The 25476-nt window shown below is 40.3% G+C and overlaps 4 protein-coding genes across 6 annotated transcripts; 2 read left to right on the forward strand and 2 right to left on the reverse strand.

Moving 5' to 3' along the window:
• Positions 1–8920: 8920 nt before the first annotated feature.
• On the forward strand, positions 8921–11057 carry LOC124177663 (guanine nucleotide-binding protein subunit beta-like protein 1). Its single transcript, XM_046560296.1, has 4 exons — positions 8921–9533; positions 9715–9893; positions 9994–10327; positions 10470–11057. Exons 1-4 carry the CDS (start codon positions 9387–9389, stop codon positions 10773–10775), a joined length of 966 nt encoding a protein of 321 aa, XP_046416252.1. The 5' UTR covers positions 8921–9386; the 3' UTR covers positions 10776–11057.
• Positions 11058–11140: 83 nt separating this feature from the next.
• LOC124177660 (coiled-coil domain-containing protein 149) lies at positions 11141–14246 on the forward strand. 2 transcript variants are annotated; one of them, XM_046560283.1, is made up of 10 exons: positions 11141–11266; positions 11373–11481; positions 11586–11764; positions 11926–12166; positions 12432–12598; positions 12714–12786; positions 12893–12977; positions 13045–13189; positions 13291–13391; positions 13559–14246. In XM_046560283.1, exons 2-10 carry the CDS (start codon positions 11413–11415, stop codon positions 13807–13809), a joined length of 1311 nt encoding a protein of 436 aa, XP_046416239.1. In that variant the 5' UTR covers positions 11141–11266; positions 11373–11412; the 3' UTR covers positions 13810–14246. The 2 variants fall into 2 exon arrangements, with proteins under 2 accessions (XP_046416239.1, XP_046416240.1); XM_046560284.1 differs by lacking the exons at positions 11141–11266; positions 11373–11481 and having other exon boundaries at positions 11641–11764; positions 11973–12166.
• Positions 14146–16338, reverse strand: LOC124177658. 2 transcript variants are annotated; one of them, XM_046560280.1, is made up of 6 exons: positions 15934–16338; positions 15571–15843; positions 15153–15469; positions 14887–15052; positions 14599–14789; positions 14146–14501 (listed from the first exon to the last, which is right to left on the reverse strand). In XM_046560280.1, the coding sequence occupies exons 1-6, from the start codon at positions 16141–16143 to the stop codon at positions 14300–14302; spliced, it is 1359 nt and encodes a 452-aa protein (XP_046416236.1). In that variant the 5' UTR covers positions 16144–16338; the 3' UTR covers positions 14146–14299. The 2 variants fall into 2 exon arrangements, with proteins under 2 accessions (XP_046416236.1, XP_046416235.1); XM_046560279.1 differs by having other exon boundaries at positions 15571–16338.
• Positions 16339–17313: 975 nt separating this feature from the next.
• LOC124177383 (proclotting enzyme-like) lies at positions 17314–24633 on the reverse strand. The gene is made up of 7 exons (XM_046559712.1): positions 24321–24633; positions 19935–20015; positions 19015–19639; positions 18684–18916; positions 18347–18539; positions 17982–18259; positions 17314–17926 (listed from the first exon to the last, which is right to left on the reverse strand). The coding sequence occupies exons 1-7, from the start codon at positions 24346–24348 to the stop codon at positions 17631–17633; spliced, it is 1734 nt and encodes a 577-aa protein (XP_046415668.1). The 5' UTR covers positions 24349–24633; the 3' UTR covers positions 17314–17630.
• Positions 24634–25476: the final 843 nt, after the last annotated feature.

Genomic DNA, 25476 nt, shown 5'->3' on the forward strand with positions numbered 1-25476 from the left:
ACGTATCGTAGGGGCTCTAGTTCGAACGTGGTAAACGAGCTGCGAGTCGCGTACCGATCGACCTGCAGAGTTATTAGGAGAGAACTTGGACGAACCGATTGGTCGAGAAAGCGATTAATCGGTTAATCGATTGATTGATTGGAAAGCGGACAAAATTCGAGACGGTGAACGAAAATGAACCAAGAACGTGTGATTCCGGTTTTTTGACTTACAATTAGGTAAACTGCGTATGCCGCCGCCGCCTTCGCTGCGGGGGCCGGAATGACAATGTTGAAACGGCTGGTTATGTACGGGGCGGAAAATGGGCCACCGGGTGAAGGTCGTCGGCATGGTTGCCCGGGAGGCAGCCACCCTGTAATACCCAAGGGCTTTCGCAGGGTTGGACCACGGGTAGGTGTATCAACTTATACCTTACCTCGGTGGAAAACAAGTTGTCGGGCCGAACAAGTTGTCGGGGGCTCGGCTGGGCAATCCGTCCGCATCTTCGGCCACGACTTACCGGCCTCTTTTTATCTCATCTTCCTTTTCCTTCATCCCTTTAGCCCGAAGTTCGCCTCTACAGCCGCCCTCTACCTCCCCCTTGGCTCCGCCGCGGTGTCTCTTTTTCTCCTTAGCGACGACAACCCGGATGACCCGGGCGAAGAAGCTTAGCCGGGACCCTGCACCGCTGATTCAATTCAACGCCCGTTTCATCCCCGAGGACAAAAAAAAAAAAACAAACAAAAGAAAAAATAATCACCCGACCATCCAACGTCCGGGATGATTTTTTTTAAATTTAGTTACCAACAGTTCCTCGGGGATATAAATTTTTATACATACAAACACGAGCTCTTCTCTTTTCAACCGTCTTCGTATTATATGCGACGAACTGGTACTTGCATTTATCAAATACTACGTACTTGAAAGCGAGAGGTAATTTGAAAAGTTAAAATTCTCAAGATTCTCGCTATGTTGGGATGTGTGAGGAAAAATTTGCGAAATTATATATTGTGAGTTTGGTAAAACAGGTCTCTCGCTCCCTTTCTCTCGCTCTCCTCTCTCTCTTTCTCTCTCTCTCTACACGTTGACTGAGAAAAAAAACGAAACAATCAGCGGTAGGTGTGACTACAATTTGTACCAATTCTCCCCGTGCAATGTATTTCATTTCATCCCCGGAGCGATGCACGCCCTACGCTCACGTTTTTCACCAAATAAATCCTCGCGCTTGACATACAACCGAGGATATTATTATAAACGTACGAGATATATATATAAATATTGATTGTATTACTTTGCCGTTTCATTTCTCTCTACGAGATTTCAAAGTGCTTTTACCATCACGATAGTTAAAATTTCAATCCTATTATCGTAAGACAACCCAGTTATTTTTTATTTTTACTAAATTTATTTCACACACCTCTTCGTACAGTAAAATCATCGGACGGTATTTTATTTGATAAGTGTATTATGAACAGTTTCGAAATTTGTGTAACAAAACAACGCGTTCAACCGTACGGAATTGTTTAAGTTTGTTTCAAATGTCTTCGCCATAACTTCCGCCGACTGCGAACGAGCAATTGAATTAGGTTTACGAACTGCACACAGTGAAAATAATATATCCATTACAAGCACAGAGACGTACGTCTAATCATCGATTGTCAGGGATGTCAGTTGTATTCCTCTGTACGCTCTGTTGATCCTTTGAATCGTGCGGCTTCCGTTCATCCATTCATCCATCCATCCATCCCTCGCTCGCTTATCGTTTCCCTTTCCCATCACTGTTTCCAATTACAGGACTGAGTCTATTACTGCGTTACATAATTTCCACCGCACAATATCCAGCTTATGTTAGAAAAGGGCGAGGGTTAGGTATACTGCTGAAGCGGGATATGTGTAATAAGCCCCTTACGCGGCGTTGTCATTTTTTTATCACAAATTTCAGAGAAAAAAGTCACGCAGCGATTCGGAAAATTCAACGTTGCGCACGCAGCTGATCGTTTCTCGTCCATTCCGTGATGTGATTTCGATTGTGAATTACTTTTTCATCGCTACGACTCTTGCTTTTCAGTTTTCTTTTTGTCTTTTTCAATTTCCTTTCTTTTCCTTTGCAATATAGCGACTGGAACGCGTCACCCAACCGCGAACGAGGCAAAAGGATAATTACGCGAAGGGGCGGGGGTGCAGGGAAAGGGCAATTATGAACCGCCGAGCACGACACACCCTCGAGACTGCTGCATGCACTCGTTGTATTAATCATATCTTTTTTAAAAATCGGCCGCTCGTTATAATTTATACACGTATACGTATACTCCTACGTCTCCGTGTATTGTAAGCTATTTTATCCAGGGTATGCATGACGTATCGTAGCGCGGGTCTAATGGCGTAAGGTCGTAACCACCAGAAACGCGATCTTAGTGGTAAAAGGACGGATAATTTGTTTATTTTTTATATATATATATATATATATATATATTTTTGTTTTTTTGTGATTCTTTCTTACCATTCGCTCTCAAAATGGCCAAAACGTATGATTCAATTAAAACCAAGCGTTTTAGAATATACAGGGAAAAGGTTGTAGGATAGGCAGACGCAACTTTTTTCCGTTAATCGTACGTGACAAAAAAAAAAAAAAATATCAAACAGTTACAGAAGTTTTTTGTTTTACTTTTGCAAACGCTTTGAAAACCATTGAGACGAGTACGTCGATTTTCTGAATGTCGATTATCCGAATCGTCAATTATCAAAATAATAGGAATAACAATAGTAATTTTTGTCGGTTACGCCCTTATGCAATTATCGTAGTATACCATTTTTTCGATTTTTATCAGGACCAAAAAGTCGTATCTACCAACACATGCGACCCTTTGCTCCTAGTTGAAATTTTATTCAATTTCAACGTTCCTGACCATATTTTTATGTATTAAGCCTAGATACGATCAACAAAAAAAAAAAGGAAAGAAAAGTATAAGCCCTTTTCCCTTTTTTCAACAGCGAGAGGTGGTAAGATAGCGCTTACGACCTTACGCCATTGGACACGCAAGAGTATACGTGTTAAAAGCAATACAATTTTCGAGAACATTAATCAATTTTCGTTTTTTCATCATGGTATATTATATAAATTATGTATCTTTCTTTCAACAAAAACACGGACAGTCAAGTTTTAAGACAGTGTTTAGTAAACGGAGAAGCAACGGAACAGGGCTTTCTCGAATTCTGGGATAATTATTTTGTACAACGATACGACAGCTGCAATTATACAATTTGCGTATTGTGATTTATAAAACGGCCGTTAATTCAAAAATTGACCGAGAATACGCGGTGCGGGTAATATTATCACGCGTTAACTTCTCTCAAAATGTTTTCTCTTTCATTATATATTGCGCCTCAGCCCCAGCCGTCAAAGATTTGGTACGACGAAAGAAAAACGCAAAAGAAAATGAGTAAATAAAAATAAACTAAAATCACAACAACGCGAAAGCTTTGCGAGGATGATGAGGTGAAAGCATGAAAATGTAATCCGTTTACCCGGCGGAGGATATATACGGTTTTCTTTCATGCATTTTTTTTTCCCCTTCTCTTTTGGTGGAAAAAGTACGTACATGTACGTACAGGCTAGAATAGCGAAAGTATTTTAAAAATCCCTGTCACATCCCTCGCACGCAACAATTTTCTCATTTTACCGTTCACAGCATCTTTGTATATTATATATAAATTTTCAGGATTCGTTCCTACCGTTATAAGCAAAAACTCTGCCACATTTCAAATCGGTCTCTCAATTTATACCAAAGTCATGCAAAACGAAATAACTGATTATAAAAACTACGCGTATCTTACGTTTAAGACTTTCGGAGCTTTGAGGCACGTGTTCCAGTTGACGCAGAGGCTTGAAACTTGGCACAAATTTTCTTTGAATGGTTTGGAACAGATCTGAGAGGCGCCGTCGAAATGAAAATTTTTCCAACCCCCAAGTAAGGACCACCCTAAATTGTATAAATGTACCCGCCAGCCGCAGGTTTTACCGTTCAAAAATCTCATTTCCCAACTCCTCGCTCTCCGCTCTAACGTCATCCCTTTAACCTGTAAGAGCATCGGTGAAAATCCACTTATGCATACACACGTGAATACGCCATAGCGAAAATGTTATTGCAGCTGTGCGTTGCAGTACGACGCATGGGAAATGAATTTTTGACGCGTCTCACGGCGAAGTTCCGATGAAAATTTCAATCCTTTGTTATTTACACTCAATTATTCAATATTCCACGGACGATGCGGGGGGCGAGGCATAATACGCTATGTATTATATACCTTATACAAGAAATTGGAAGAAGAAAAACTTTACCGTTCAACTATTACGGACTGTTACATCTACGGTATATACCTATAATAATATTTGCGAATTGCGTGGGATATTTATGGAAAATGTTGGTATACAATTGTAGTCAGAAATAGAGAACCTCCCCTTCCCGTCCCCGCCAGAGTTTCGGGAGGGTCGCGAAAACGAGGCTCGGTGGAAAACACGCGAGAATGACGTCAGTCGTAGGGCTTGAAAGTTTTCCTCTTTTCCTCATCTACCCATATGCGACAGTCGTTGTTGCTGTTGTTATTATTAATAACGCAATAATCAAGTAGTGACAATAATCGACACGATCGCGAATCCGTTTTGTGTCTCCGACACGATTATAAAATTCGTCGACTTTTTTTTCCCAACACCTTTGTCGCGTCACGTGCACCTTATACGTATTATATCCAAGTACGATTTGATTTGTTCCTCTAATTTTTATTTTTCATACACTTACGCTTCTACCGTTTTATCATTTTTCCTGGTAATCATTTAAGCCGAGCAGGAATGTTGAGGTCGTGCCTCAGGCTCGTTAATTTAACCTTTCCTCCCTCCCTTTACTCCGTATAACAACTACATATACATAAACGTCCCGTTTTACTTACTGTATTGTACCGTTATACCGTCAAAGCAGAACGAGTGAAACGACCGTCGTCGGTGCTTCTTTCCTTATTTTTCATTTTTCCGTTGTTCGGTAAGCGGAAAGAGTAAACATTTTTTTTTTTTTTTCTTCTTCATTACCATTCATTTTTGTCATTTTCGTTTCTCGTTTCGGTTTTCATTTTTCTCCCCACGACCGACTCGACTCGACGAGAAAAATAAAAAATAAACATAACAGGAAAATCATTATTAACTTATGATATTGATACGAGTATGAGGAATTCCACGCGAATCCAACCAACGTCTGACCCTTGCCATTTTTTACATTTTTTCAAAGATATTTATTTTTCACCAATTGTTCCAATTCCGACACCGTACCCTGAGGTTCTTCCGATTTTTCATTCAACCGGCCAATTATTTATAAATATCGAGAGTCTTGTAAAAAATCTATTTCTCAAAATCACTCAAAGTATTTATAAATAATTGAGCGGTTGAAAAAAAATATTGTGAAAAAATTCAGGCTACTGTTTCACAGTTGTGACAATTGCATAAAAAATTTCAATCGATAACAGAAACGGCGAGGATCAGACGTTCCTCGGATTCGCACGGAATCCCCCATACGTATTAATTTTTTTTTCTTCTCAGGTCTCATCCTACGTGTATAATTGCGTTATTTCTCGTTCAACTTTACTCGCAATTTAGAACTTGACGCCTCGAAGATCCCTCGACAATTCGAAAGAAAAATATGGAATCACAAGTTGTTATAACGCGTGGCCGAGCACGCGCCGTCGGAGTTGATAACACGCGGCGTATTTAACGAGCAGCCAGCAAGTAGAGCGAGTCGACGCACGGTCAGCCCCGTCAGCTTCCTCTTATTAAGCAAAGGCGTCGAGGGTGCCACCAGGGCTGATGCTACGCGCTCTGCGCTTCGGTAAATCTGTCGCGGTCCAGGTTGCACAAATTATACACCACCGGGGGACGTGCGCGAATTTACACTCACCCCATTCTCCTCTCACCCTCGAATACGTCATCGTTAACCGTCATTAGCCACTACTTCGTCCTTAGACTGACCTCGAAACGAGCAACCATATACATATATGTATATGTGTATACATATATACCCTCGTTTCACGCGGCAAGCGGCAGGGATGTATGTATATCGTTGCAATCATTTTCTTCCCCATTTTCGCGATGTCCGTAACAACAACAAAAACAACAACGACAACGATCCCGTATCGGTTTCGAGTTGTTCTTATTATACACCCAGGTTTTGCGTTGCGAAGAGAAAGAAGAAAACATGTATATTACGCGATTCGATATTCAAAAATTGTATATGCATGTACAATAAATGCGTTACAAGGTGATAAATTATCGAAGAAGAAAACCTCCGGAGAACCTTCTCCATTACCCATCGTACGTGTGTATACGATTGTGTGTACGTATATACTTACGTACGTATATAAGGTCTGTGTTACTGCACTGTGTGCGGGAACGTATATTTATGTAAGTGTGTGCGTATAGCCTTACAAATGGACCGCGAAGAAGAGGATATCAGCATTGAACTCTAGGTCTTCGTACACCTGCAGAGCGGTTGTGCGCACGGCGTCGGATGATTAAGATAATTGATGACGCGCGTCATTATAGGCCCCGCTGGCCCGTGGACAAACATATTAATAACCACCCCCGCGGGGCGTCGCGACGCGCCGGGAGCGATGCTGTACCTGGTGTGTGTGCGTTTATATACGTATACATGATACATTTATATATATATATATATACGCGCACCTACGCAGGTATACCGAACCGCAAGCATTATGCGATATGCGTTGCCCGATGCCTGCGTGGGTGGCACGGAGGCGAGGACGCGAGGAAGATGGGGTTTTCCTAAACCTGAAAGATGGAGCCTGCTCGGTGCGGGGGCGAATTGTAGATGAGGGGGATTAAGGTGGCCGAGGGGGGGGGGGGGGGGGGATATAAAACCTAATTCTCTTATCTATTTTTCACAATTTTTATGCCAATGCTATATCCCGACCACGTCGCCCACCCGCTTTCTTCCTTGGCCTTACACTCTCTGAAGCTTTACGGGTATTTCCCTGTATACCGCGAGAATTCCATGTAATATATACGTTATAACAATAATGACTAAAGTAATTGTAGAGCTCCGCGTCTCAGTTCTTTTCGTTACAGTTGCAGCACTTTTATCTATCCGTATGCGTTGTAGTACCGAAGAAACGACATATATACCTGTATATACTTAATCCACAATGAAAAATGAGTTTGGGTATATAAATTATATGCACACACAGAGTGTTTCGCAAGACAAGTATTGCGTGGTGAAGAAAATGGCCAGCTGCAAGTTTTATAGTGCGTAGCAGATGGTGGTTATTTATCTAGGCTTCTATGTTTTACTTTATTTCCCACTGTTTTTATTTATTATCTTTTCTTTTTTTTTTTATTATGGCACTTTGATCGTTGAACAAGAAATACAGCAACGATAATACATAAGCTTTTGAAAATTCGTTGGCGAAAATGGCATCCGAGAGACAATACAATAATATATTATGTGTAGTACTTCATATTTGGGTATGTATACGTATACATATAAGCGGGTAAAACTCTGCAGTCACGCGAGAAGTTTTCTCCTTCATTTCCATACGTATGTACGTATTATGCGTAGGATTATATACATATTGCGTAGTTTTCAGCGATTCGTTGCAAAAAGATTCGAGGACCGAGAATAGAGGTACTTTATAATGCTTACGAGACGCCTCTTCTACACAGCCGAAAATATATTCTTCGAAATTTGTGCCGCGGATGCAAGGTGTACCTACGTTTAAAAGAGATTTTTCTCTTCATTGTTTGAAATTTGTTTATACATTTTGTGCTGCTTGTAAGAAGTTTGCAATTCAGAGTGGTAAGAATTTAGTTGCGATAAATTGAAAGAAACATCTATATTTTTCATTTTTCGTACAAATTTGTTTCACCTTTCATCAAATCAATGTCACATGGTGCGATTCCTATTTTTCCTTTGATTCGTTGTACGTATTCGTATTGCCTTATTTCCTCAGGAAATTCGGCTCTTTCCTTTCCTCAATGGTCTAAAATCATACCCATTTTTAGGAGTTTTATTTAAAGACAATGAAAACACTTGGAGCAATTTGAGTCTGAGGGCTTCATTATTTATAGTTTCAAGAACATTTTAGAATTTTTTCATTGAAATTAATAACAAAATGGCGGTATGGCGCACATAAGTAACGAACGACTCCGAACTCGAGGGCTTTTGAGGTGGCGCATTCTAACAGATGGAAAGAACTTTTTCAGTTAAAAATCGCCTTTCGGGTTGCAGCTCGTAGTCCAAATGTTGAAATTTTTTTTTCTGAAACACACAACTAAGGACAAAAAATTGTTCAAAAAATTTGCATAAAAAAATTTCAGGATTGAAATTCAAAAATCTAGCAGCCACAAGCTCGAATCGATAGACAAGTTTTAAAGTTTGTGTCAAAATTTCGAGTCAATCGGATAGAAAATAAACTTGCGTCACCGGATTGAAAACGTGGTCGTTCGCTACTTATACGCCCCATGCCGCCATTTTGTTATTAATTTCAATAAAAGATTTTGGTAATGTTCTCTTGAAACTATAAATAATAAAGTCGTGAAATTCAAATTGCTCCAAGTATTTTCGTTTTCTTTATAAACAAAAAAAACTCCCAAAAGTAGGTATCGTTTTAGAGCGTCGAAGTTGCGACCGGGGGGGGGCCCCAATAAATTTTTTGTTATCAAAAAATCTTATTGGATCGCGTGTCAAACGGCCCCGCCGACAAAGAAGCTACCGGACTGCTATCACGGCTTCCCACACGACCCCGGATCCAAACGTGGGACTCCGGCAAGCCTCCCGCTGCCTCTGTAAAATACTGATCGGCGGGTGTCGGGTCGTTGAGCGCCATCTGTCGATGTAATTGAGTACCACTCGGAGATCTGGTAGATAGAGGAGAGCCCAGCTGATCGCAGTTAAATGGCGTTTTGTAAATAGAAGACGGGAGGTCCTGCCGACGCGTCCATTACATCAAAAATAAAGAAGGACAACGGGGGAACGAAAACGGACGCAAAAAACAGGAAAAAATGGTTTGACATTATTTCGAGTTGAAAAATTTGTGTTTATGTTACTCCCGGTTTATTCCTTGACAATTATACTTACGAACACCCGGCCTCCTCTCATCAATTATTGCGATCAACATGAACTGTTGACGAGTTTTCGATACAGCAGCTATTATTTCAACTCACGCACACCACGCATCCGTCAAGTCAACAACGGCGACGTCGAGTGCCTCCCGTCTTCTAAAATCACCTATTTCCACGACGCGCATTTCAACCAACCGTCCCCTCAATCCTTCGACGACACGTAGCTCTTTGGCTTTGTCGCAACGCAAACCCTCAACGCGGATCCGTCGCCTGCTCTGCGCCCTCTTCGATGGCCATTCTACCTCCGGACCCAGTTTTCCTTCTGCGGGGACCCGACACCGGACCCGTCCACTGTCTCCTCTTTCGGGTATCGCCCTACGTCGAGCATCTCTATGCCGGTGCCGAGTCCGGAACCGTACACATCTGGGATCTCAGGGTAACATTGTCGCCTTACTCACCTTTTGTTTGGACAATCGTCTCTTCTTTTTTGTTTTTTTCTACTCTCCGACATTCATCATTGCCGATGTTTTCACACTTGCCGCCAAGTGGCAAGACGAAACACTTGAATCTATCGCGTTACGTCTTTTTTTTTATATACAATGTTGGACCGCTTACAGAAAAGCAGAGAAACGTCGAGGCTAGTTGTCGGACCTGAGCCATGTCTGGCTCTTCGCTCTATTCTCGACGAAACTCTGGTTACGCAAGGGAAGAATGGGACTTACAAAGTATGGAAGGCTGATGGTTCTAATTGGATCCATGAGGAGACTTTGGATAGCGGGCATATTAGCTTTTGCCGGTATTTGTTAATTGATTAGCTTCGTTTTTTATTGTTGAACAAAAAAGTCCCCAAGATGCAAAATAATGTGCTTTGTTTGTATTCCAATTTTATTTGGCAGGTGTCAAACGCTCTCGTCGGATCAAATATTAATACCTCTTGAAAATTCTGTGATTGGTGCTCTCTCTCTGAAGACCTTGGATGTAGCGTACAAGCTCGATCCACATCAAGTTTCTTCTCCGAAAGCACTAGGCGAAGTGATGTCCTTCAAGCCTCTCGATGTTCAGGGAATAAAATTAGTTATCGTCGCCTATGAAAGCGGACAGATAGCCGTGTGGGATTTAAACGCAAGAAACATTCTCAGCTGGTTTTCTATCGAAGAATGTCCACTCACCGTGGATTTCGACGTTAACCTAATGCGAGGAATAGTCGGTAGCGTTACCGACAAATTACAGGTAGACAAGAAATGGGGATGTTGAAAAGAATTGTAGCTTTAGCAGTAGCTTGCTGAATGAGAATTTTTTGTTGACCAGGGATCAGAGTTCACTCGTTCCGTATCAATGTTAATAAGTAATAATTCTCCCTTCCTCGTAACAGGCTTTTAATTTAACCAAGGCTCACACTATGAGTCTGAAATCAACAATTCCATTGAAGAACGCTGGAACCTCGGTAGCAGTTATAAGGCCGGATACAAAGGTGTTTGCAGCTGGTGGATGGGACGGCCGACTGAGAATCTTCTCGTTCAAAACGTTGCGGCCCCTCGCGGTGCTGGATCAGCACAAAACGTCGGTCCACGACATCGCATATTCGGACTGTAAAGTCGAGGCATGGGGTAGTAAATGCCTCATGGCTGCGGCCGGGAAAGACGGCGCTGTGTCTCTCTGGGATCTCTATAACAATTGAAGGAAATTCGCCTGTATAATTTGCGAGTGTAATTGTTTCTATACAATTAAAATATTGAACGAAAAAGGAAAGAATATAGTTTTTCTTGAAGAATGTTTAGATATCACGGCAAAGGCATGACTGCATCGTTAATATCGAACTACCGACGACTACTTGAATATCTCGACGAAATACCTCCAATAATCCTAAGTACCTAATTGATGAAAGTTGTGAAGAGAGGAAAAAATTCAAAATTTATATTATCAATGCGAATTTTTGGAAAAATATATTAATCTTTCCTGATAGCATGTGTTTTCAATTTTGCTTTTTCTTCGTTGTCTAAATCTAATAATGCGCTTTACGCTTTAAGGTTTTGAAAAATGAGGATCCCTGTTATTGCTACTATACATTTTTAAAATTTTCAAAATCCAAAGCTGCTGTTCGAAATCCGGTCAGTAAAACAGGGTCGCTCACTCGATAACCGTGAGAGCACAGCGATAACAGGGATAATAGTAAGGCAAACAACTCGAAACTTAACCTCAACGCGTTATTCCTCGATCTATGGTTCTTTGCAAAATAATCGCACGTGATAATCTTTCACATATCTTATTCCCTAAGGCTTATCGTGGAGGATCGTGGAATTATTAAATATTGAAAAATGTCATCTCTACTCGAAAGTCAGACGCAATTTGCCAGAGAAAGTGATGAGTCTCTTAACGAAGCTGACGTAAATATTTTTATACTGTTAGAAAGCTGTTAAAAGTACACATATGTCAAATCCATTGCAATTTTACTGACTTATCACAGTATGAAATCGATTATGTATTGCAGGATTTCGCATTATCCAGAAAACTGAAAAGCAAAATTGAAGCATTTGCGGTGCTCAGTCAAGAATTAGATAAATGCAGAAAGCAGCGTGATCAATTCAAACTGATGGCTGAACAGATACAGGACAGATTTTTAAAACTCAAAACAGAATCCTTGTCTAAGACTGAGACTGCATCAAATGGGTTGGTATTACTTTAAAAAACAAAACAAGCCTACACTAAGAGCACGTGTTCAATGAAGACGACAGTATTGAATCTTGTGAAGAAAAAAAAAGTAAATTGGAAACTCATCGATCCACAGTAAAGTTCAGTCAGAATTATACAGTTTCTATTTCTAATCCTAGAACATTTAAAATTGATGACGATTCACGAGCAATCGAACTCTTGGCAGAAGTCAGAGAGCAAAACAAATGTCTGCGTCTTCAGGTGAAGACCTTACGACAAAAACTGGGGGACGCGCAAGGGGATATTAAAGTATTAAGAACAACTTCTCACTGCAGCATTGATCAGCCAGAGACGCAACTCGCCCCTGCCGTTCATCAAAGAGAAGAGATGATAGAGCAATTAGAAAAACTTAACATTAAAGTAAATCCTGCAAATTTTATAGTTACGATTTAGTAGGCTGGTAGCAAATCGCTTTTTGCAATTCAGATGGTCTTTAGTTTTTGCTTCAACTCAGAGGCCGAATTATTTTTTCACTTATCGCGAATAACTCGAACGTTACCAGCCTGGAATTAAACACAAAATTGTAAAAGTCCCTCCTATGATCAAGTACCTACGTACCTAACATGACTTTGCAGCAACACGTTAAATATCTACTCGATGATCATATTTTTTCTATTCCCCGTAGTGTGCTCAACTACAGACTGATCTTCAAACTCTGCTCGACGAAAAGCATGAATTAGAAATAGAACGAGACGCGTTTAAATGCAAGTCACATCGCCTGAATCACGAATTGTCCAAAGCTCTGAATGCTACAAAGCCAGTCGATCTGGATTCTTTGATCAACGAGAATAGGTATATAGATGAAAAGTTATCGAAACATATTAAACGCTGATAGGACAATAGTGTTGGCACATTTCTTACAATAACACCGCAGTCACAAAATGTATAAAATATATAATTGTGGCAGGTATTTGCAAGAGAGATCGCAACAATTGCTAGAAGAAAGAGAACTTGCTCAACAATCTCTTGCCAAATATAAGGTACATCTTTTTGCAAATATAGCATTACATACTTTGTGCCTTATATATTTTCTGTTTCTAAAATCATTAGCTAATGCTCGCAATATTTTTTAATTACTATTTTCAGAGCATGTTGGATAGTAAAAGAATAAAAGGAACAATAAAACTGGGAGGAAATTCAGCTGCTGGAACTATCATGACTCACAAGCAAGGTGATTCGTGTTCCGTAAATAGATCAACCGCCCATACTGTTCTAATAACTGAATATCTCTTGTTTAGTTGAACAATTACTGCAACAGGGATCTCAGCTACCCGCTCAAGCTTCGGCAGCAGCCGTGAACGATCTTCGACGGCTTTGCACAGCCTTACTCGAAGCCTTGAATGACAAAACGTTGGCTCTGGCTCATCAGAAGAAAGCAAACAAGTGAGTGACTAAAATTACAGTTCAGATAACTGTTGTTGTCGGTTTACAACCACCAAATCGAATTCTTATCGCGTTACTTGAAAATCGTTGATATTGTTTAGGATTTTGGCGCTAAGAATATGCGAATTGGAAAATACAGTTCAATCGCCAACATCAAAATTGCTCGAAGGATACGCTGGCTCAGACGTGGATACAAGATTAGGTAGATAAATTATTTCGTGAATATTATTGGGCAAAAGAAATGTTTGCCAACGTTGAAAAACTTGAAAGTACATCAAAGTCGATTTCGTGCATTTGAATGAAGAAATTCTATAACCCTTTGTAATATTATGCTTCGAATATTGGCACATTGTTTCTGAAATTTTTCAGGATTCGAGGGCTATGATGAATACAGTGAATGTACCAAAACGATGAGTTCAAAGATAGAAAAAGGTAGAGACGAAGAGCAAGATTTAGAAAGAAGCAATAACATACCAAAAGATAAGTTATCATACACAGAAACTCATTTTCCGTCTATAGACAGTCCGAGGGGAATAGAATTGCCAAAAAACCTAGATGCGCTGGTTCAGAAAGCTTTGATGAATTTAAATGGAGACACTAAAACGAATCTTGGTTCATGAAAACTATGGAAAGTTGATTGAAATTTTACGGAAAGTTTGAGATTGTTACAAAACCCATTCCATGCCAATTATTATCGATTCAATGTTATACGAAATTTGGTGCACTGGTTCGGAATTAGCATTCATCTCTTACGTCGTAAAGAGTGGAATTAACACTTTGACCATTCCGGGACTAGAGCCAGGAAAATTAGGTTTAGTTGAGAGAAATCGGGTGAGACAAACATTCATGAACTTTATTTACCACATCATCGATGAAGCGTTGCAACATTGCACATTTCAAAGCTGATTTGTATGTTTATACTTCTTTGCTAGTCTGTTTTTTTTTTTTTTTAAGTACTGTGCTACTTTACCAAAGATTTATGATTAGTTATAAAAGTGTAAATGAAACCAATGTCTTATCAAGATAGAAATAAAATAGGTGCGTCTTATTACAACTAGCAATGTCTGTTGGGTACATAAAGGTTTCCTCTTTATTAGTGGTGTGGATAGATTATCTTGTGCATAACGCCGCGGTGCCAAAATAAGCCGGCTGGCAGTAGAACGATCTAACAAGATAACGTCGTTCTCGCAGATACTTTTGATGCAACACACAGTCCAATTGATCCAACCACATATTGAAAGCAATATGGGCACCTGGCTTAGGTTTTTGGGGCTTTATCTGCTGTTCCGGCGTGTGTTGTTGACCATACGCCCTTGAGTGAGAAATTAAACGCGACTGAGCGAAGCTATTCTTTACTTACACGTTAGGCATATCTGATTAACAAGCTCATACGTAGAAAAACTACTTACATCATGTACGTTTTTCTTTCCCTCAGTTTGATGTCCTTCTGCCTTTTCCAGACTTTAAAAGCTTGGGAATTGGCAGAACGTTTCTCATTTGACTGAATTTTTTTGGATTCTATATGCGCCAACACCCGTTTCTTTGCATTAATCAATCGCCTCTGTCGAGCATCTTGCTGTCTTCGCCAGTATAGGTATGCCTGGGGGATGAAAAATTGAGAAATATCATTCGTACCTAGGCAAATAAAACAAAAATTTATCTGTGTTCAATTTTTACTCTAGATAAAGAGATTTCACCTGACTCGCAGCCTCCCTTTTTTCCATTTGCCTAGCCTCAGCGGCTTGCTTGAGCTGTTTTACCTTCTGTTCTTCTCTGATGATTTGCTGATAAGTGTTGGTCTTTGCTTTTTTCCAATTTTCGAAAGTTATTTCCCCCTTGCTTTTCAACTGCACCAGAGTTTCCCTAAATTGATGAACGAAAATCAAACCGCTGGTAGAAAAATATCTCAAAGCATCTTAAAACCAGTTTGAGAATTAATTTAAATGGATTCGCTTTAGCTTACCTTGTTTTCTCTACTTTCTTCTCCATTTCACGTGGAACTTTTTTGCTCGGTGAGCTGTTCGGACGTTTGATTATTTCAATTATTTCTACGTTATTCCATGCGTCTCTCTTGGTGTTTATTTCTTCTTTGCTCTTTGTCTCAACACTGACAACTCTGCTCGAGGCTCGAGTTAGATCTGTCGTGGTATGATGATTGGTCAACCTCAGAGCGATATCTGATAAGCTGCCGATGTCTGATGATCGTTTGACTGCTTGTGAAACAGTCCGACTAGTGCATTTTGGCCTCCTCACAACACGCACCACTGGGGCCTCCAGAACCTGCAGTGTAAAGTTCAACATCGTGAAATGTAGATTATCACAGAGTGTTTTCAAAAGCCATGGATTACAGCAGATCAATTAAGTGCAAAAGATACACATACATCACTAGAATCCTCTCCATGGGATTTGCGATCGACAATTTCATCCTGAACACTGTTTGCAGCTGCTTCGTGATCTTCATCTTCAATACCTGCAGCGCCAGACTCTAACGAGTGTCCAATGACGAATTCGTCATCCTGACATGTCTCTTCTGATTCAGAAACATCAAGTGTGCAAGAACACGTTTTGTAAGAACTTGTTTTTTTACACAAATCACTCTTGCAGAGAAAAGGATCGACGACATCGTCATTCGCAGAAATATTGACAGATTCAGTCTGTGGAATGAAATTTTGCCCGTAAGACTTGGTCCATGGTATACAGTTCTGCATCCTGTAAATAGTCGTACACTCATGGCTAAAACGAACCTGGGAAACCTTTGCTTCTTGGACAAGTTTATCAGTATCAATTTCAGCCTTTTCATCCTTCAAGTCTTCCATTCTCTTGCGATAATACTCCTCGAATACGGCTTGATGCAGTTTTGCGACATGGTCTGAAATATAGAACCACCCGTAAAATGTATCTTCTTTCGAAGTTAGGGAAGAGGAAAGTTTTACCGCTGTCTTCCAGGACTCCATTGATCATTTGCTTCACAATTTTTCCCAAATTTTCAACAGATACACTTCTCACTTTTTTCTTAATCGCCGGCATGCTTGCTATTGCTGGACTTGATCTACAATGGATCACCAAATAATGTACGTAAAACGATTTACTCTACTTTGTTCCCATACTGCAACAATGTTCGAATAGTCGATTTAATACGCACACGGATTTCCTGACTGACTGACGTATCAGAGGTTTTTCTTTATTGGCTTTTCTTCTGACAAAGAGTGCGAAGCTCTTCCCTATAAGTTTTAACCGTCGCCTACACTTAACAAATCGAGACGTTTTTCCTTCAGATTTTAAGCGGCTTGTAGAACGGCGTCCCTGTACGTTACCCTGGATTACAGCAATAGAATAATATTTGACTGAAATGTTTGGGAAACTTCAAAAGCTTGCTTGGTTTCTCAATCTCTTGATGCAATTTGAGACGAAAAGCGTAACGGAGAATACCTCAAAAGTAATAAATGGTTAAAATAATCAAGACTTGAGGGTTTCATTGAGATTACTATACTGTACCTTATCTAATCGCTTGAGGCGGGTTTTATCCATGTGACCTACACCACATCTATCCAATAAGTTTTAGTTTGCTCATAATATTTGTCTATTTTCTACAGTTTTTCGTTTTTTATTTTTCTCAAATCCTTTTACTCATAATTATTTTATTGCGAGATTTAAATACTGTATTTGATTTCCTTACTTCAAAATTACTAACTTTAATTATGGGAATGTAAGTATATGCATGTAGATACGCGTCGAATGTAAACAACATCATTCTGCGTAGTTCAATTTTTTTCAACTACTCGTTTGTTTAAAATTTTAATGATATATTCAGTTCGGCTAGTTGTATGTATATCAAATCAATAACTAAATGGAATAAATTAGATAACAGTATGTACTATATCGCTATGCGTGTCAAGTTGCAGCGTTGTAAATTTATATGGCGCACACTGAACTTTCGAATCAGCCTTATGTTACGTTCAAAAACCACCCTGCAGTTAGGATTAATATTACAGTAAAAAGTATTCATATATTACTCAAATTAACTTCTATGAAACATTTGAAACACTTCTTCATCAAACTCGTTTTATCGAGAGCACGAAAAACGATGCCTAATCCTATATATATGTACATATAATTAGTTACAGGTTGTCAAAAATGCAGGCTGCTTCTACTTGCGATCATTATAATAAAATCACATCGAAGCCGAATTATATTGTTGTCGATTGTTTAACGGATATAAAAATTAACTACAGTAGCGACACGTTTGATAATCGAAGCAATAAATTATATCTTCATTAATTTTCCGCAAGCACGATATTTCGTGGATAGAAGAGATCTTATGTTTATTTCTCATCACGTCGCTTCGGCAAAACATAATTCTTCAACCAGAAAAATCTAGTTCGCCATGGAGGCTCTCTGACGAGGTTCAGAATATCCAACGATACTCAGAACATAGTAGATTTCAATAAATATTTTCCTTTATCCAGTCAATGTATTCGGTAACACGAGTATATACTCCTGGATATCCGGGCTCCCCGCATTTATTTCCAAATGAAACAATACCGACTTGCATCCAACGACCTTCGGTCCTGAGCATAAGTGGACCGCCAGAATCTCCCTGGCAAGCGTCTTTGCCTCCCTGACTGAATCCCGCGCAAAGAAAGTTGCTGGTTATCGGCTGGAAGTAGGCGGCATTGCAATCCTCGTTTCTCCAAACAGGCAGCACAGCTTGACGCTGGACCGTGCTCTCCTTACCACCTGCCGAATGTTTTAGTGTTATTTCGAACAGTGGCAAAGTTTCTTTGAAAATTACCGTAATACGTTGTCCCCCAGCCCACGACGGTTGGTCTGGCACCGGCGAAAGGCTCTCCTTTGAATCGCGCAGGAGGCAGACAGAGCGGTGTTATATATGGTGTTTTCCTAACGGGTCTGTTCAGCTCCAGTATCGCTATGTCGTTGTAGAATCCAACCCTAGAGAATTTCGGGTGCGCTCGAATTTCCTTCACCTTGTAAGTCTCTGGTGTGGAGGGTTCGTCGTCACGTTCCAAGTCAATGTCACCGAGACGAACCGTAAATTGTCTCGCCGCAAACCTGTGGGAGGTAAAAAGTTATTCAGTTCCATACTTGTCGCGGACTTATACTTACAATCGGTCGAACATGAGGAATAATTGTAATTACGGTCGCTGCCGCTGATCCCTTGTGCAATGGGCGGCGGTCAAAATGTGTCGAGGACCCACCAACGACCCTCCGCACCAGAATTCGGTGCGCCTTGCACCGTGTAGGAATATGGCAGCCATCCATGGCCAACGCCCCGGCAGAGCTTCCTCTCCACCCACGACTCTGTACTTGCCGGCATTTCGTACTCCGCATTCTGAAAATATTGTCTAGTGAAGTAGGATCCTTGAGGAATTAATCACAAAGATTGCGTCTCCGTTGAAATATCAAACTTTGCAACTTTCTTCTATTCATCAATTTTTTATCGATTAGTCAGGGGTTTTCACTGTTCAACTACTACCTTCGTCGTCTTGGATATAGTTGTTATCTATTGTATCTATAATCTCAGAGCCAGTTGTATTACTCGACGGAAATGATTCGGGAGTAGAATCCGTTGTCAAAGGGGCCTCGGAAGTTACTGGGAGAAGAGGGATCGGCCTGGGAGTCGACGGTCTGGTTGGACGTTGATACGGTGGCCTGGTGGGGCGCGTACCACTACCGCTGCCAGGATAGGTGCCGTCGGTACTTGTAGGTCTGAAAATACGAAGCGGCGAATCAGTAACGGGCAAGTTCAACGGATACAGTATCAAGAAAAACTTTGTTCCCAACTTGCAGAGTATCTCTTTACTTACCTTTCATCGGGCTGGGATCCGCCGTTCATAGGACAGCAGACTCCGGGCACAAATAAGCTTTTGAAGCACAAAGATTGCCTGAGTTTAGTGAGGTCCAAAAGAAGCTGAGGACAGTTACTCAAATCCTGACATTTCCCTGGCCCTCCCTCCGCAGTCGTGCATTCGGACGGATTCGAGGACGAGTCTTTGTTGGCGAGTTCTTCGCTTAGCGGGTGTAGCTGTGTAGTTGAGGAACCGCCAAGTCTTATAGGCATCGTCACACCACGAACCAGAGGAGCTATGCTGTCAGTTACGTTTCTGCCAAGAATGTTTTTCGATATCGTGTATATGGCTGACGGCAGCTCCTTGGGTGGATTGTCCGACGATTCTACCCCACGTGTCATGTTCACTATATAACTTCCTACTGTGTTTAGCGCGCCCAGAGTCTCAGATATCGTCACTAGGGGATCGCTCTGCTCCGTTTCTCTCGTCGCCTGGATGTAGTACGTAGACGGCGGACGATCCTGCGTGTCTCTTCGCAGGATTACTCCCCTCCTCGGTCCGCCGTCCCAGCCCGGAGAGTCTGGTGCCCATCGTCTGACCGGTGTCGAGTATCGGGATTCTTGAAATCTGTAGCCACCAGGTGCTGTTTATTGAAATTTATACACGCATTGGTCATTTTTCATCGATTGTCAGGTATTCGAAGGGTTGTTACAAATAACTTGTCGTTAACGAGAAGGATATTCTGAAAATAATGCTTGAAGTTGAAATCGTACAACCGTGTGAAATATTCTTAAAGTACAAAATTTTTAAGAGAACATTTGAAAATAAGTTTGAAAATGGCAAGATCTGTGCAGTATGCGATTGTTCGAATATTGTTGAAAGATTTTTCTCAATTTCTTTGAACAACTCTGATCTAATAGCGAATATTTTTTACTCACGTTGATTATAATAGTAGTTTAGATTTTCCTGAGCGTGTGTAATCGTCCCTGCAGTTACTACATTCCATATAATAAACAAATCTGAAATAGAAATATAAGCTTATTGTTAGATACACAGAAAAATTGCATTTCAAGATGATTCAACCACATACTAAGAATTTTTATAGAAATTGGGCCATTTCGTGTTATTTCGTAAAAAAAAGATATTGAAACGTTACGTATTTTCATAAAAAATTATAAAAATACATAATTTTTTTATAAGAAAATGTAGATATTCATAAAAAATTATAGACTCCCATAAAAACTAGTATTTTTTTAGTAAAATATGTACGATGTACTAAAATTTTTTAGGAGAATCTATGAAAAACTATGCGTATCTGCGATATTATACGAAAGGAAAAAAAAAAAATACGAAACTGTTCCAATTTCTGTAAGAATTCGTTGTCATAGCAACTTTCATCGACATGAATGTGAGAATTATAGCCTGGTATAAAAGTTAAACAGATCGTTCGGTTCATTTTCGATTTAAACGAAAGGAAACGAAACTAACCAGCGATCCGAAATTGAAAACAGTCAGTTTTGCTTGAAAATCTGCAATTCGACCTTTCACTTCGAAATCTCAATATTTCCATCCGATTAATTCTGTTCAGTTTTAATTAATTGCGTACGAGGATCGTGAGGAATGATCAGCTGTGCGTGGAAAGAAAAAGTAGCGGCAACAAATAACTTATCGCTGTATTTATAATAATAATTACAGGCGGTTTCATACTACTTTCACGTTCGTTGTTGTTGTTGTTGTTGTTGTTGGCTTACTGAACATACACGCGTAACGATACGATATTATAATACCGTGACCGTTTGAAATTGGAGCATTTTAGAAAACCAACTGATCTACGACTGCACCAGCTGTACAACCGTATTACAGGGTAAAAGTCTTTGTATGAATAAAAATAGGTATATTTTATTTAAAATTTTTTGCTAACGCACGCCATGCCGCGTGACAATTGCGTACAGACGCTAATCATATTTCCCTCGGGAAGTGGTATCGGTAAAAATAGGTCCGACACCGTGAATGGGTCTTTTTTAAAATAAAAAAAAAAAAACGACGAGTTCGTTCTGCTTAATTCTTTCAAGTCTTTCGATACAGTCTCGGGAAGAAAGAGAATAAAGGCGTTTCGGTATACGAGCACTTATTCGCGTGCACGCGTTTTATTATATTACAATCTATGCATCTATGTATATATTGATTCAGCGACGAGAAACTTCGCCTTTGCGAATTGTGTAGCGAAACCGCAACTTTCCAGTCTTCCGAGCATTCATCGGCGAGCGTTACATTTGCTTCAATGAAAAACCCTTACGATTAGCTACAGGCATATCGTAATAATTCTTAGTACTGGAATAAATCGGTATATTTCTCAGAGACTCGTTTCGTGCCCGAAACCTCACTCGTATCATTGATGTTGCGTACAAACATCTTTTTTACAGATCCGCGTTTGCATACGGATATAATAAGAAGTGATCGGAATGACAGTGAGTTTCATTGAAAGAATTAATAAAGTGTACAGAATTCAATCGTCGGTGACGGGTGACGCATCATGCTTATTTTCGATCCGATGCACGGCGTATAACGAGTAAACAGAAACACACGTACAGGTACGTATGTACATAGATCGTACGACTTCATCGACGGTGAAAGTCCTGTGCCACGCTCGAGAAAGTGTGCCTCACGGTTCACTGTCGATGCCACGTTACTCCCGTCATTGACCATGCGAGGTACATCAGCGTAAGGCAGAAGCGACGAGAAACTATTGCTTTTTAACCGAGTGGCAAAAGATAACGAATAATCACTACCGAGTTGTACGTTGGGAGGGATGGATGTCGGGATAAGACTTTGAGAGGCGTTGTGAAAATTAAAGAGAGGAAAGAGAAATGATAAAAATGCAGTGGTAAATAAGCGTTCGAGGAGATTCCGATGCGCCGAGAGCTTGCGGAAAGCACGATCGTGCTTGTAATTTTTAAATTTGTCACGCATTTGCATAAGTAAGAATAATTGATCCGCAGCTCAAGGATCCGGCTGTAGCACTTACGTTGATTTATTTATTTGTTCATGTTTTCGTTTCTCTTTTTTTATTTTTATTTATTTTTTTTCTTATCTTTATTATTACGAACCGCGGCATGAAACGCATCCTGTCGAAATTTTATACTCGGAACCGATTCACATAGGTCAACGATCCGTGGTAATTTAGAAGGATCCACGAACGTTGAGGTTGCTGTAAATGAGAATAATTCTTCAACCCGTCCGGATCTCTGACCTGATTATCGTATCCGGACACGGAACTACCGGGCTAAGAAATTTCGAACCCGGATGCACCGCATTGGCCGAAGCGTCTGCAGTATAGGTATAAGAATCGCCTTCGAATGACATCATCGCGGGAATGTGTCTTCTTACGCTCTCGTACACTTTTTATGTTCGAAGAAAATACTTTTCTTTCATCTTTTCAATCAGTTCAGCTCCGGTTCAATGGAATTCTTACGTTATTGGGAGTAGTCTCACATCTCAATGACTTTTTCTTATCGTAATAAAATTTGTTAGATAATTTAAAATTTTTTACACACAAGAAAGGGGTTTACAAAGTAGGAGGGAAAATTTTTTTATTCGTTTTTCATAGTAAATCTCGCTGTTATGGCCGCCCGAACTTTTACCCTATCTAGCTGACACGATACCTCAACTTTCATGCATCAGAAACAAAAACAAAGAGATTGTCAAAAAGTACGCTTTGCACCATTGCCTGAAGCAAAATTATGCAAATTTGATTTTTTTTTTATTAAGAAAAGGGAATTTTAATACTGCTTCGGACGATAGCGACAAGTGTACGTTCTTCGAACGAACGAAGAAAATTTTCCGCGTTACTTTATGGATTCCTCTTTAATGTTGAAAAAATTTGAAATTATCGAACGAATTTTTCTACGCAGAAAAAAATTATCAACAAAAGTTATCGAATGCATTGGGCTTACGGCTGGCGATCCAGCCAACGTGAGAGATCGGTAGTCATTATCACATTATTCGCATGGAATCGAACTCGCGTTTAATTTTGGTCCGAAAACGAGTTAGCCGGGGGTCCAAGGCATTAGTGAACTTATCCTACGTAAGCACGTACATACATGCGCGAACTGCGTTTACGCAATGATTGCGATCAACGCGGCTCATGCGTTAATCATGAGGCCAACAAGAATTTGACGTATTATTATAGTATACTCGCGTCGGTTGTATAACATCAGCTCAAACCGTTACGAATAACCGGAATCATTGTTTCAGAATTGAAAGGAACGAGGAACTGCAACTTGGTATTAAAACTATGAGCATCTCTTCTTTTCAACGTTACGTGACGAATTCATCGTCTCGTTGCTGCGGTAGACAAAATTAATAAAATCCTTAGAAGCTATTGAAACCGTTCTTTTTTTTTTTTTATTCATACATGAAACGTCGTTTAAGTTATACGTTTACGCTGTTATGTTCTATTCAAACCGTTCGCGGAGTGTCTTACATAGAAAGTCTCGGGGCCTCGCCCCTAGATTGCGGAGAGAAAGATTACAACAGAGGACGCGTGAACCGCTCGATGAACTCCGAACTGCCCTGTTTTATTTTCTCCGTTTTAGTTTTTTACTCGTCACTTTTTCAAGTCTTTTTTATCCCTCGAGTTTAACGTTTCATGTGTTCTCAGAGGCCAGAGAGCCAATCTCAAACCAGAAGAGCACATTCCCAGAGAGAAATCCGAGTCTCTGGTTCAACCTCACTGGTGCAGGTACATCAGAACCACGGTTGACCGCGACTCGGTGAAGTTTGTACGGTACAATAGAATTTAGGTTTAATTAACCCAATTAACTCGCTTCTATTCTCATTTCTTTACCGATGTACGCGTATGATTTTCCTACGCGTGCAGCACGCGTGTGTGTAGAAAATGACCCGTCAAAGTTGAAACTCTTGTACACATTGTACGTACACGACCACGTGTTTCGTTCGCTGTCTTTTTAAGATGGAACAAGTGTACGGGTGTATATATACGTATAACAATTAGTAACAATCGATCGATCGCAGGTTGTAATTATAAGTGAAATTTTAAATTAATGCAAAGTTCCGGGCTGCTGGTTTTTGCATATACGCGCGGAGAAAGTATTTTCACTGATAATTAATTATGTACGGTAACGGTATCGTAATATCGTGAGTAATAAAAGGAAATTAAGAGATAATTACATCCCGGTGATGAAAGACTAATCGGTCCAGCTGGATTCCTCTAACATTTTGGCCGATAAATAAACGATTCGTTTCAGATCGCGGTCTTAACGTTGTTACGTTAAAAGAGAACTTTGAATCAAATATTTACTTACCGATTATCACTGACGGTAAATCCTTCATTATTTCAAATTAACAACGATGATATCTCGTCACTGACATTCCCAGATCGATATCAAATAACGCACTTTTGTCACCGGTGAACCGCTCACTGTATCCTCCAGCAACGCGTGTGTTGTGCGTGTCTATTCGTATCGCACCAGTTGGACGTTTGATTAGATATATTGTATAACCCGGCTAGGTCTAATCTGTGAATGGATAGAAAATATCGTTCATAGTCGAATTACCTTTCGCGAATTTATTCTTAATCTTATATCGATATTGTCACCTTGCGTAGAAAAAAAAAAATGAAAAGAAACAGGTCTAATATACCGACTATTCGCGTAACACCGTTGCGTGCGGGAAATAATTAATAATTTTAACGTAATAAAGGCCTGCAGCAAAGCTCAATGCAATTTATAAATAAATATCCCACGGATGATCCTTACGTGCTAGGTACTATGCGACTATGACGACTGTCCGTGAAGAGACCTCGACATACTTACCAGTTTTACCACGGTTACTCTCTCTCCTTTCCTTCGAGCATCGAGGAGGTGCCATCCCTCACCTCTCTCGTTCAAATTTACCAAGGGAAAGTGTTCCCTTCTCCTCCTCCTCCTCCATCACCTTTGCCAGCATGCTTTTCGGATCGTCTGGCGATCGAAACTACTCTTCTTCAAAGAAGGGGGAGAACCCGCCTATTTGTCATACAGGCAAATATGCACTTCGACTATCGTTCTCTTTGTGAGTTGCAGAGGCAAACATCCTGCTGCTCGACGATTTTTCGCAATTGATATCCTCTTTCTTTCTTTCTTTCTTTCTTTACACCTTCTTGTAGTCGGTTCAGTACACAAGTATAGAATCAACTCTGTACCAATCAGCTGTAAGCAAACTTCAGTTACAGAGATCGAGAACTCGTAAATCTTCACTTTCGAATTGGATCCTACAAGTTCCTGTGGATATAAGACCCTGAAGCTTTGCTTTAGCTTATCGCATCGGGTACGAGTGCGTAGCACAGATTATAACTTCGGAGATTTCACTCGTATTTTTTTTTTTCTCGTTTTTTATTGACTACATTTAAATTCCGGCCGAGACGTTTCACCGTGTTACGGGGTAGAATGCGTAGGCTCCGATGAGCGGTAATCGGACCTT

This window comes from Neodiprion fabricii, chromosome 3 (genome assembly GCF_021155785.1).
Source record: "Neodiprion fabricii isolate iyNeoFabr1 chromosome 3, iyNeoFabr1.1, whole genome shotgun sequence".
Classification (NCBI taxonomy): Eukaryota; Metazoa; Arthropoda; class Insecta; order Hymenoptera; family Diprionidae; genus Neodiprion; species Neodiprion fabricii.

Coding starts and splice junctions, on each gene's coding strand:
- LOC124177663 (XM_046560296.1), top strand. CDS start 9,387: ATGGCCATTCTACCTCCGGACCCAGTTTTCCTTCTGCGGGGACCCGAC. Junction 9,534..9,714: donor TACACATCTGGGATCTCAGG/GTAACATTGTCG, acceptor GACCGCTTACAG/AAAAGCAGAGAAACGTCGAG. Junction 10,328..10,469: donor GCGTTACCGACAAATTACAG/GTAGACAAGAAA, acceptor TCCTCGTAACAG/GCTTTTAATTTAACCAAGGC.
- LOC124177660 (XM_046560283.1), top strand. CDS start 11,413: ATGTCATCTCTACTCGAAAGTCAGACGCAATTTGCCAGAGAAAGTGAT. Junction 11,482..11,585: donor AGTCTCTTAACGAAGCTGAC/GTAAATATTTTT, acceptor TATGTATTGCAG/GATTTCGCATTATCCAGAAA. Junction 13,190..13,290: donor CATCAGAAGAAAGCAAACAA/GTGAGTGACTAA, acceptor GATATTGTTTAG/GATTTTGGCGCTAAGAATAT.
- LOC124177658 (XM_046560279.1), bottom strand. CDS start 16,143: ATGGAGTCCTGGAAGACAGCGGTAAAACTTTCCTCTTCCCTAACTTCG. Junction 15,470..15,570: donor ATGGAGAGGATTCTAGTGAT/GTATGTGTATCT, acceptor TTTACACTGCAG/GTTCTGGAGGCCCCAGTGGT. Junction 14,790..14,886: donor AAAGGGAGGCTGCGAGTCAG/GTGAAATCTCTT, acceptor TTCATCCCCCAG/GCATACCTATACTGGCGAAG.
- LOC124177383 (XM_046559712.1), bottom strand. CDS start 24,348: ATGAAGGATTTACCGTCAGTGATAATCG. Junction 20,016..24,320: donor TTTACCGTCAGTGATAATCG/GTAAGTAAATAT, acceptor TTTCTATTTCAG/ATTTGTTTATTATATGGAAT. Junction 19,640..19,934: donor AAACTACTATTATAATCAAC/GTGAGTAAAAAA, acceptor TTCAATAAACAG/CACCTGGTGGCTACAGATTT.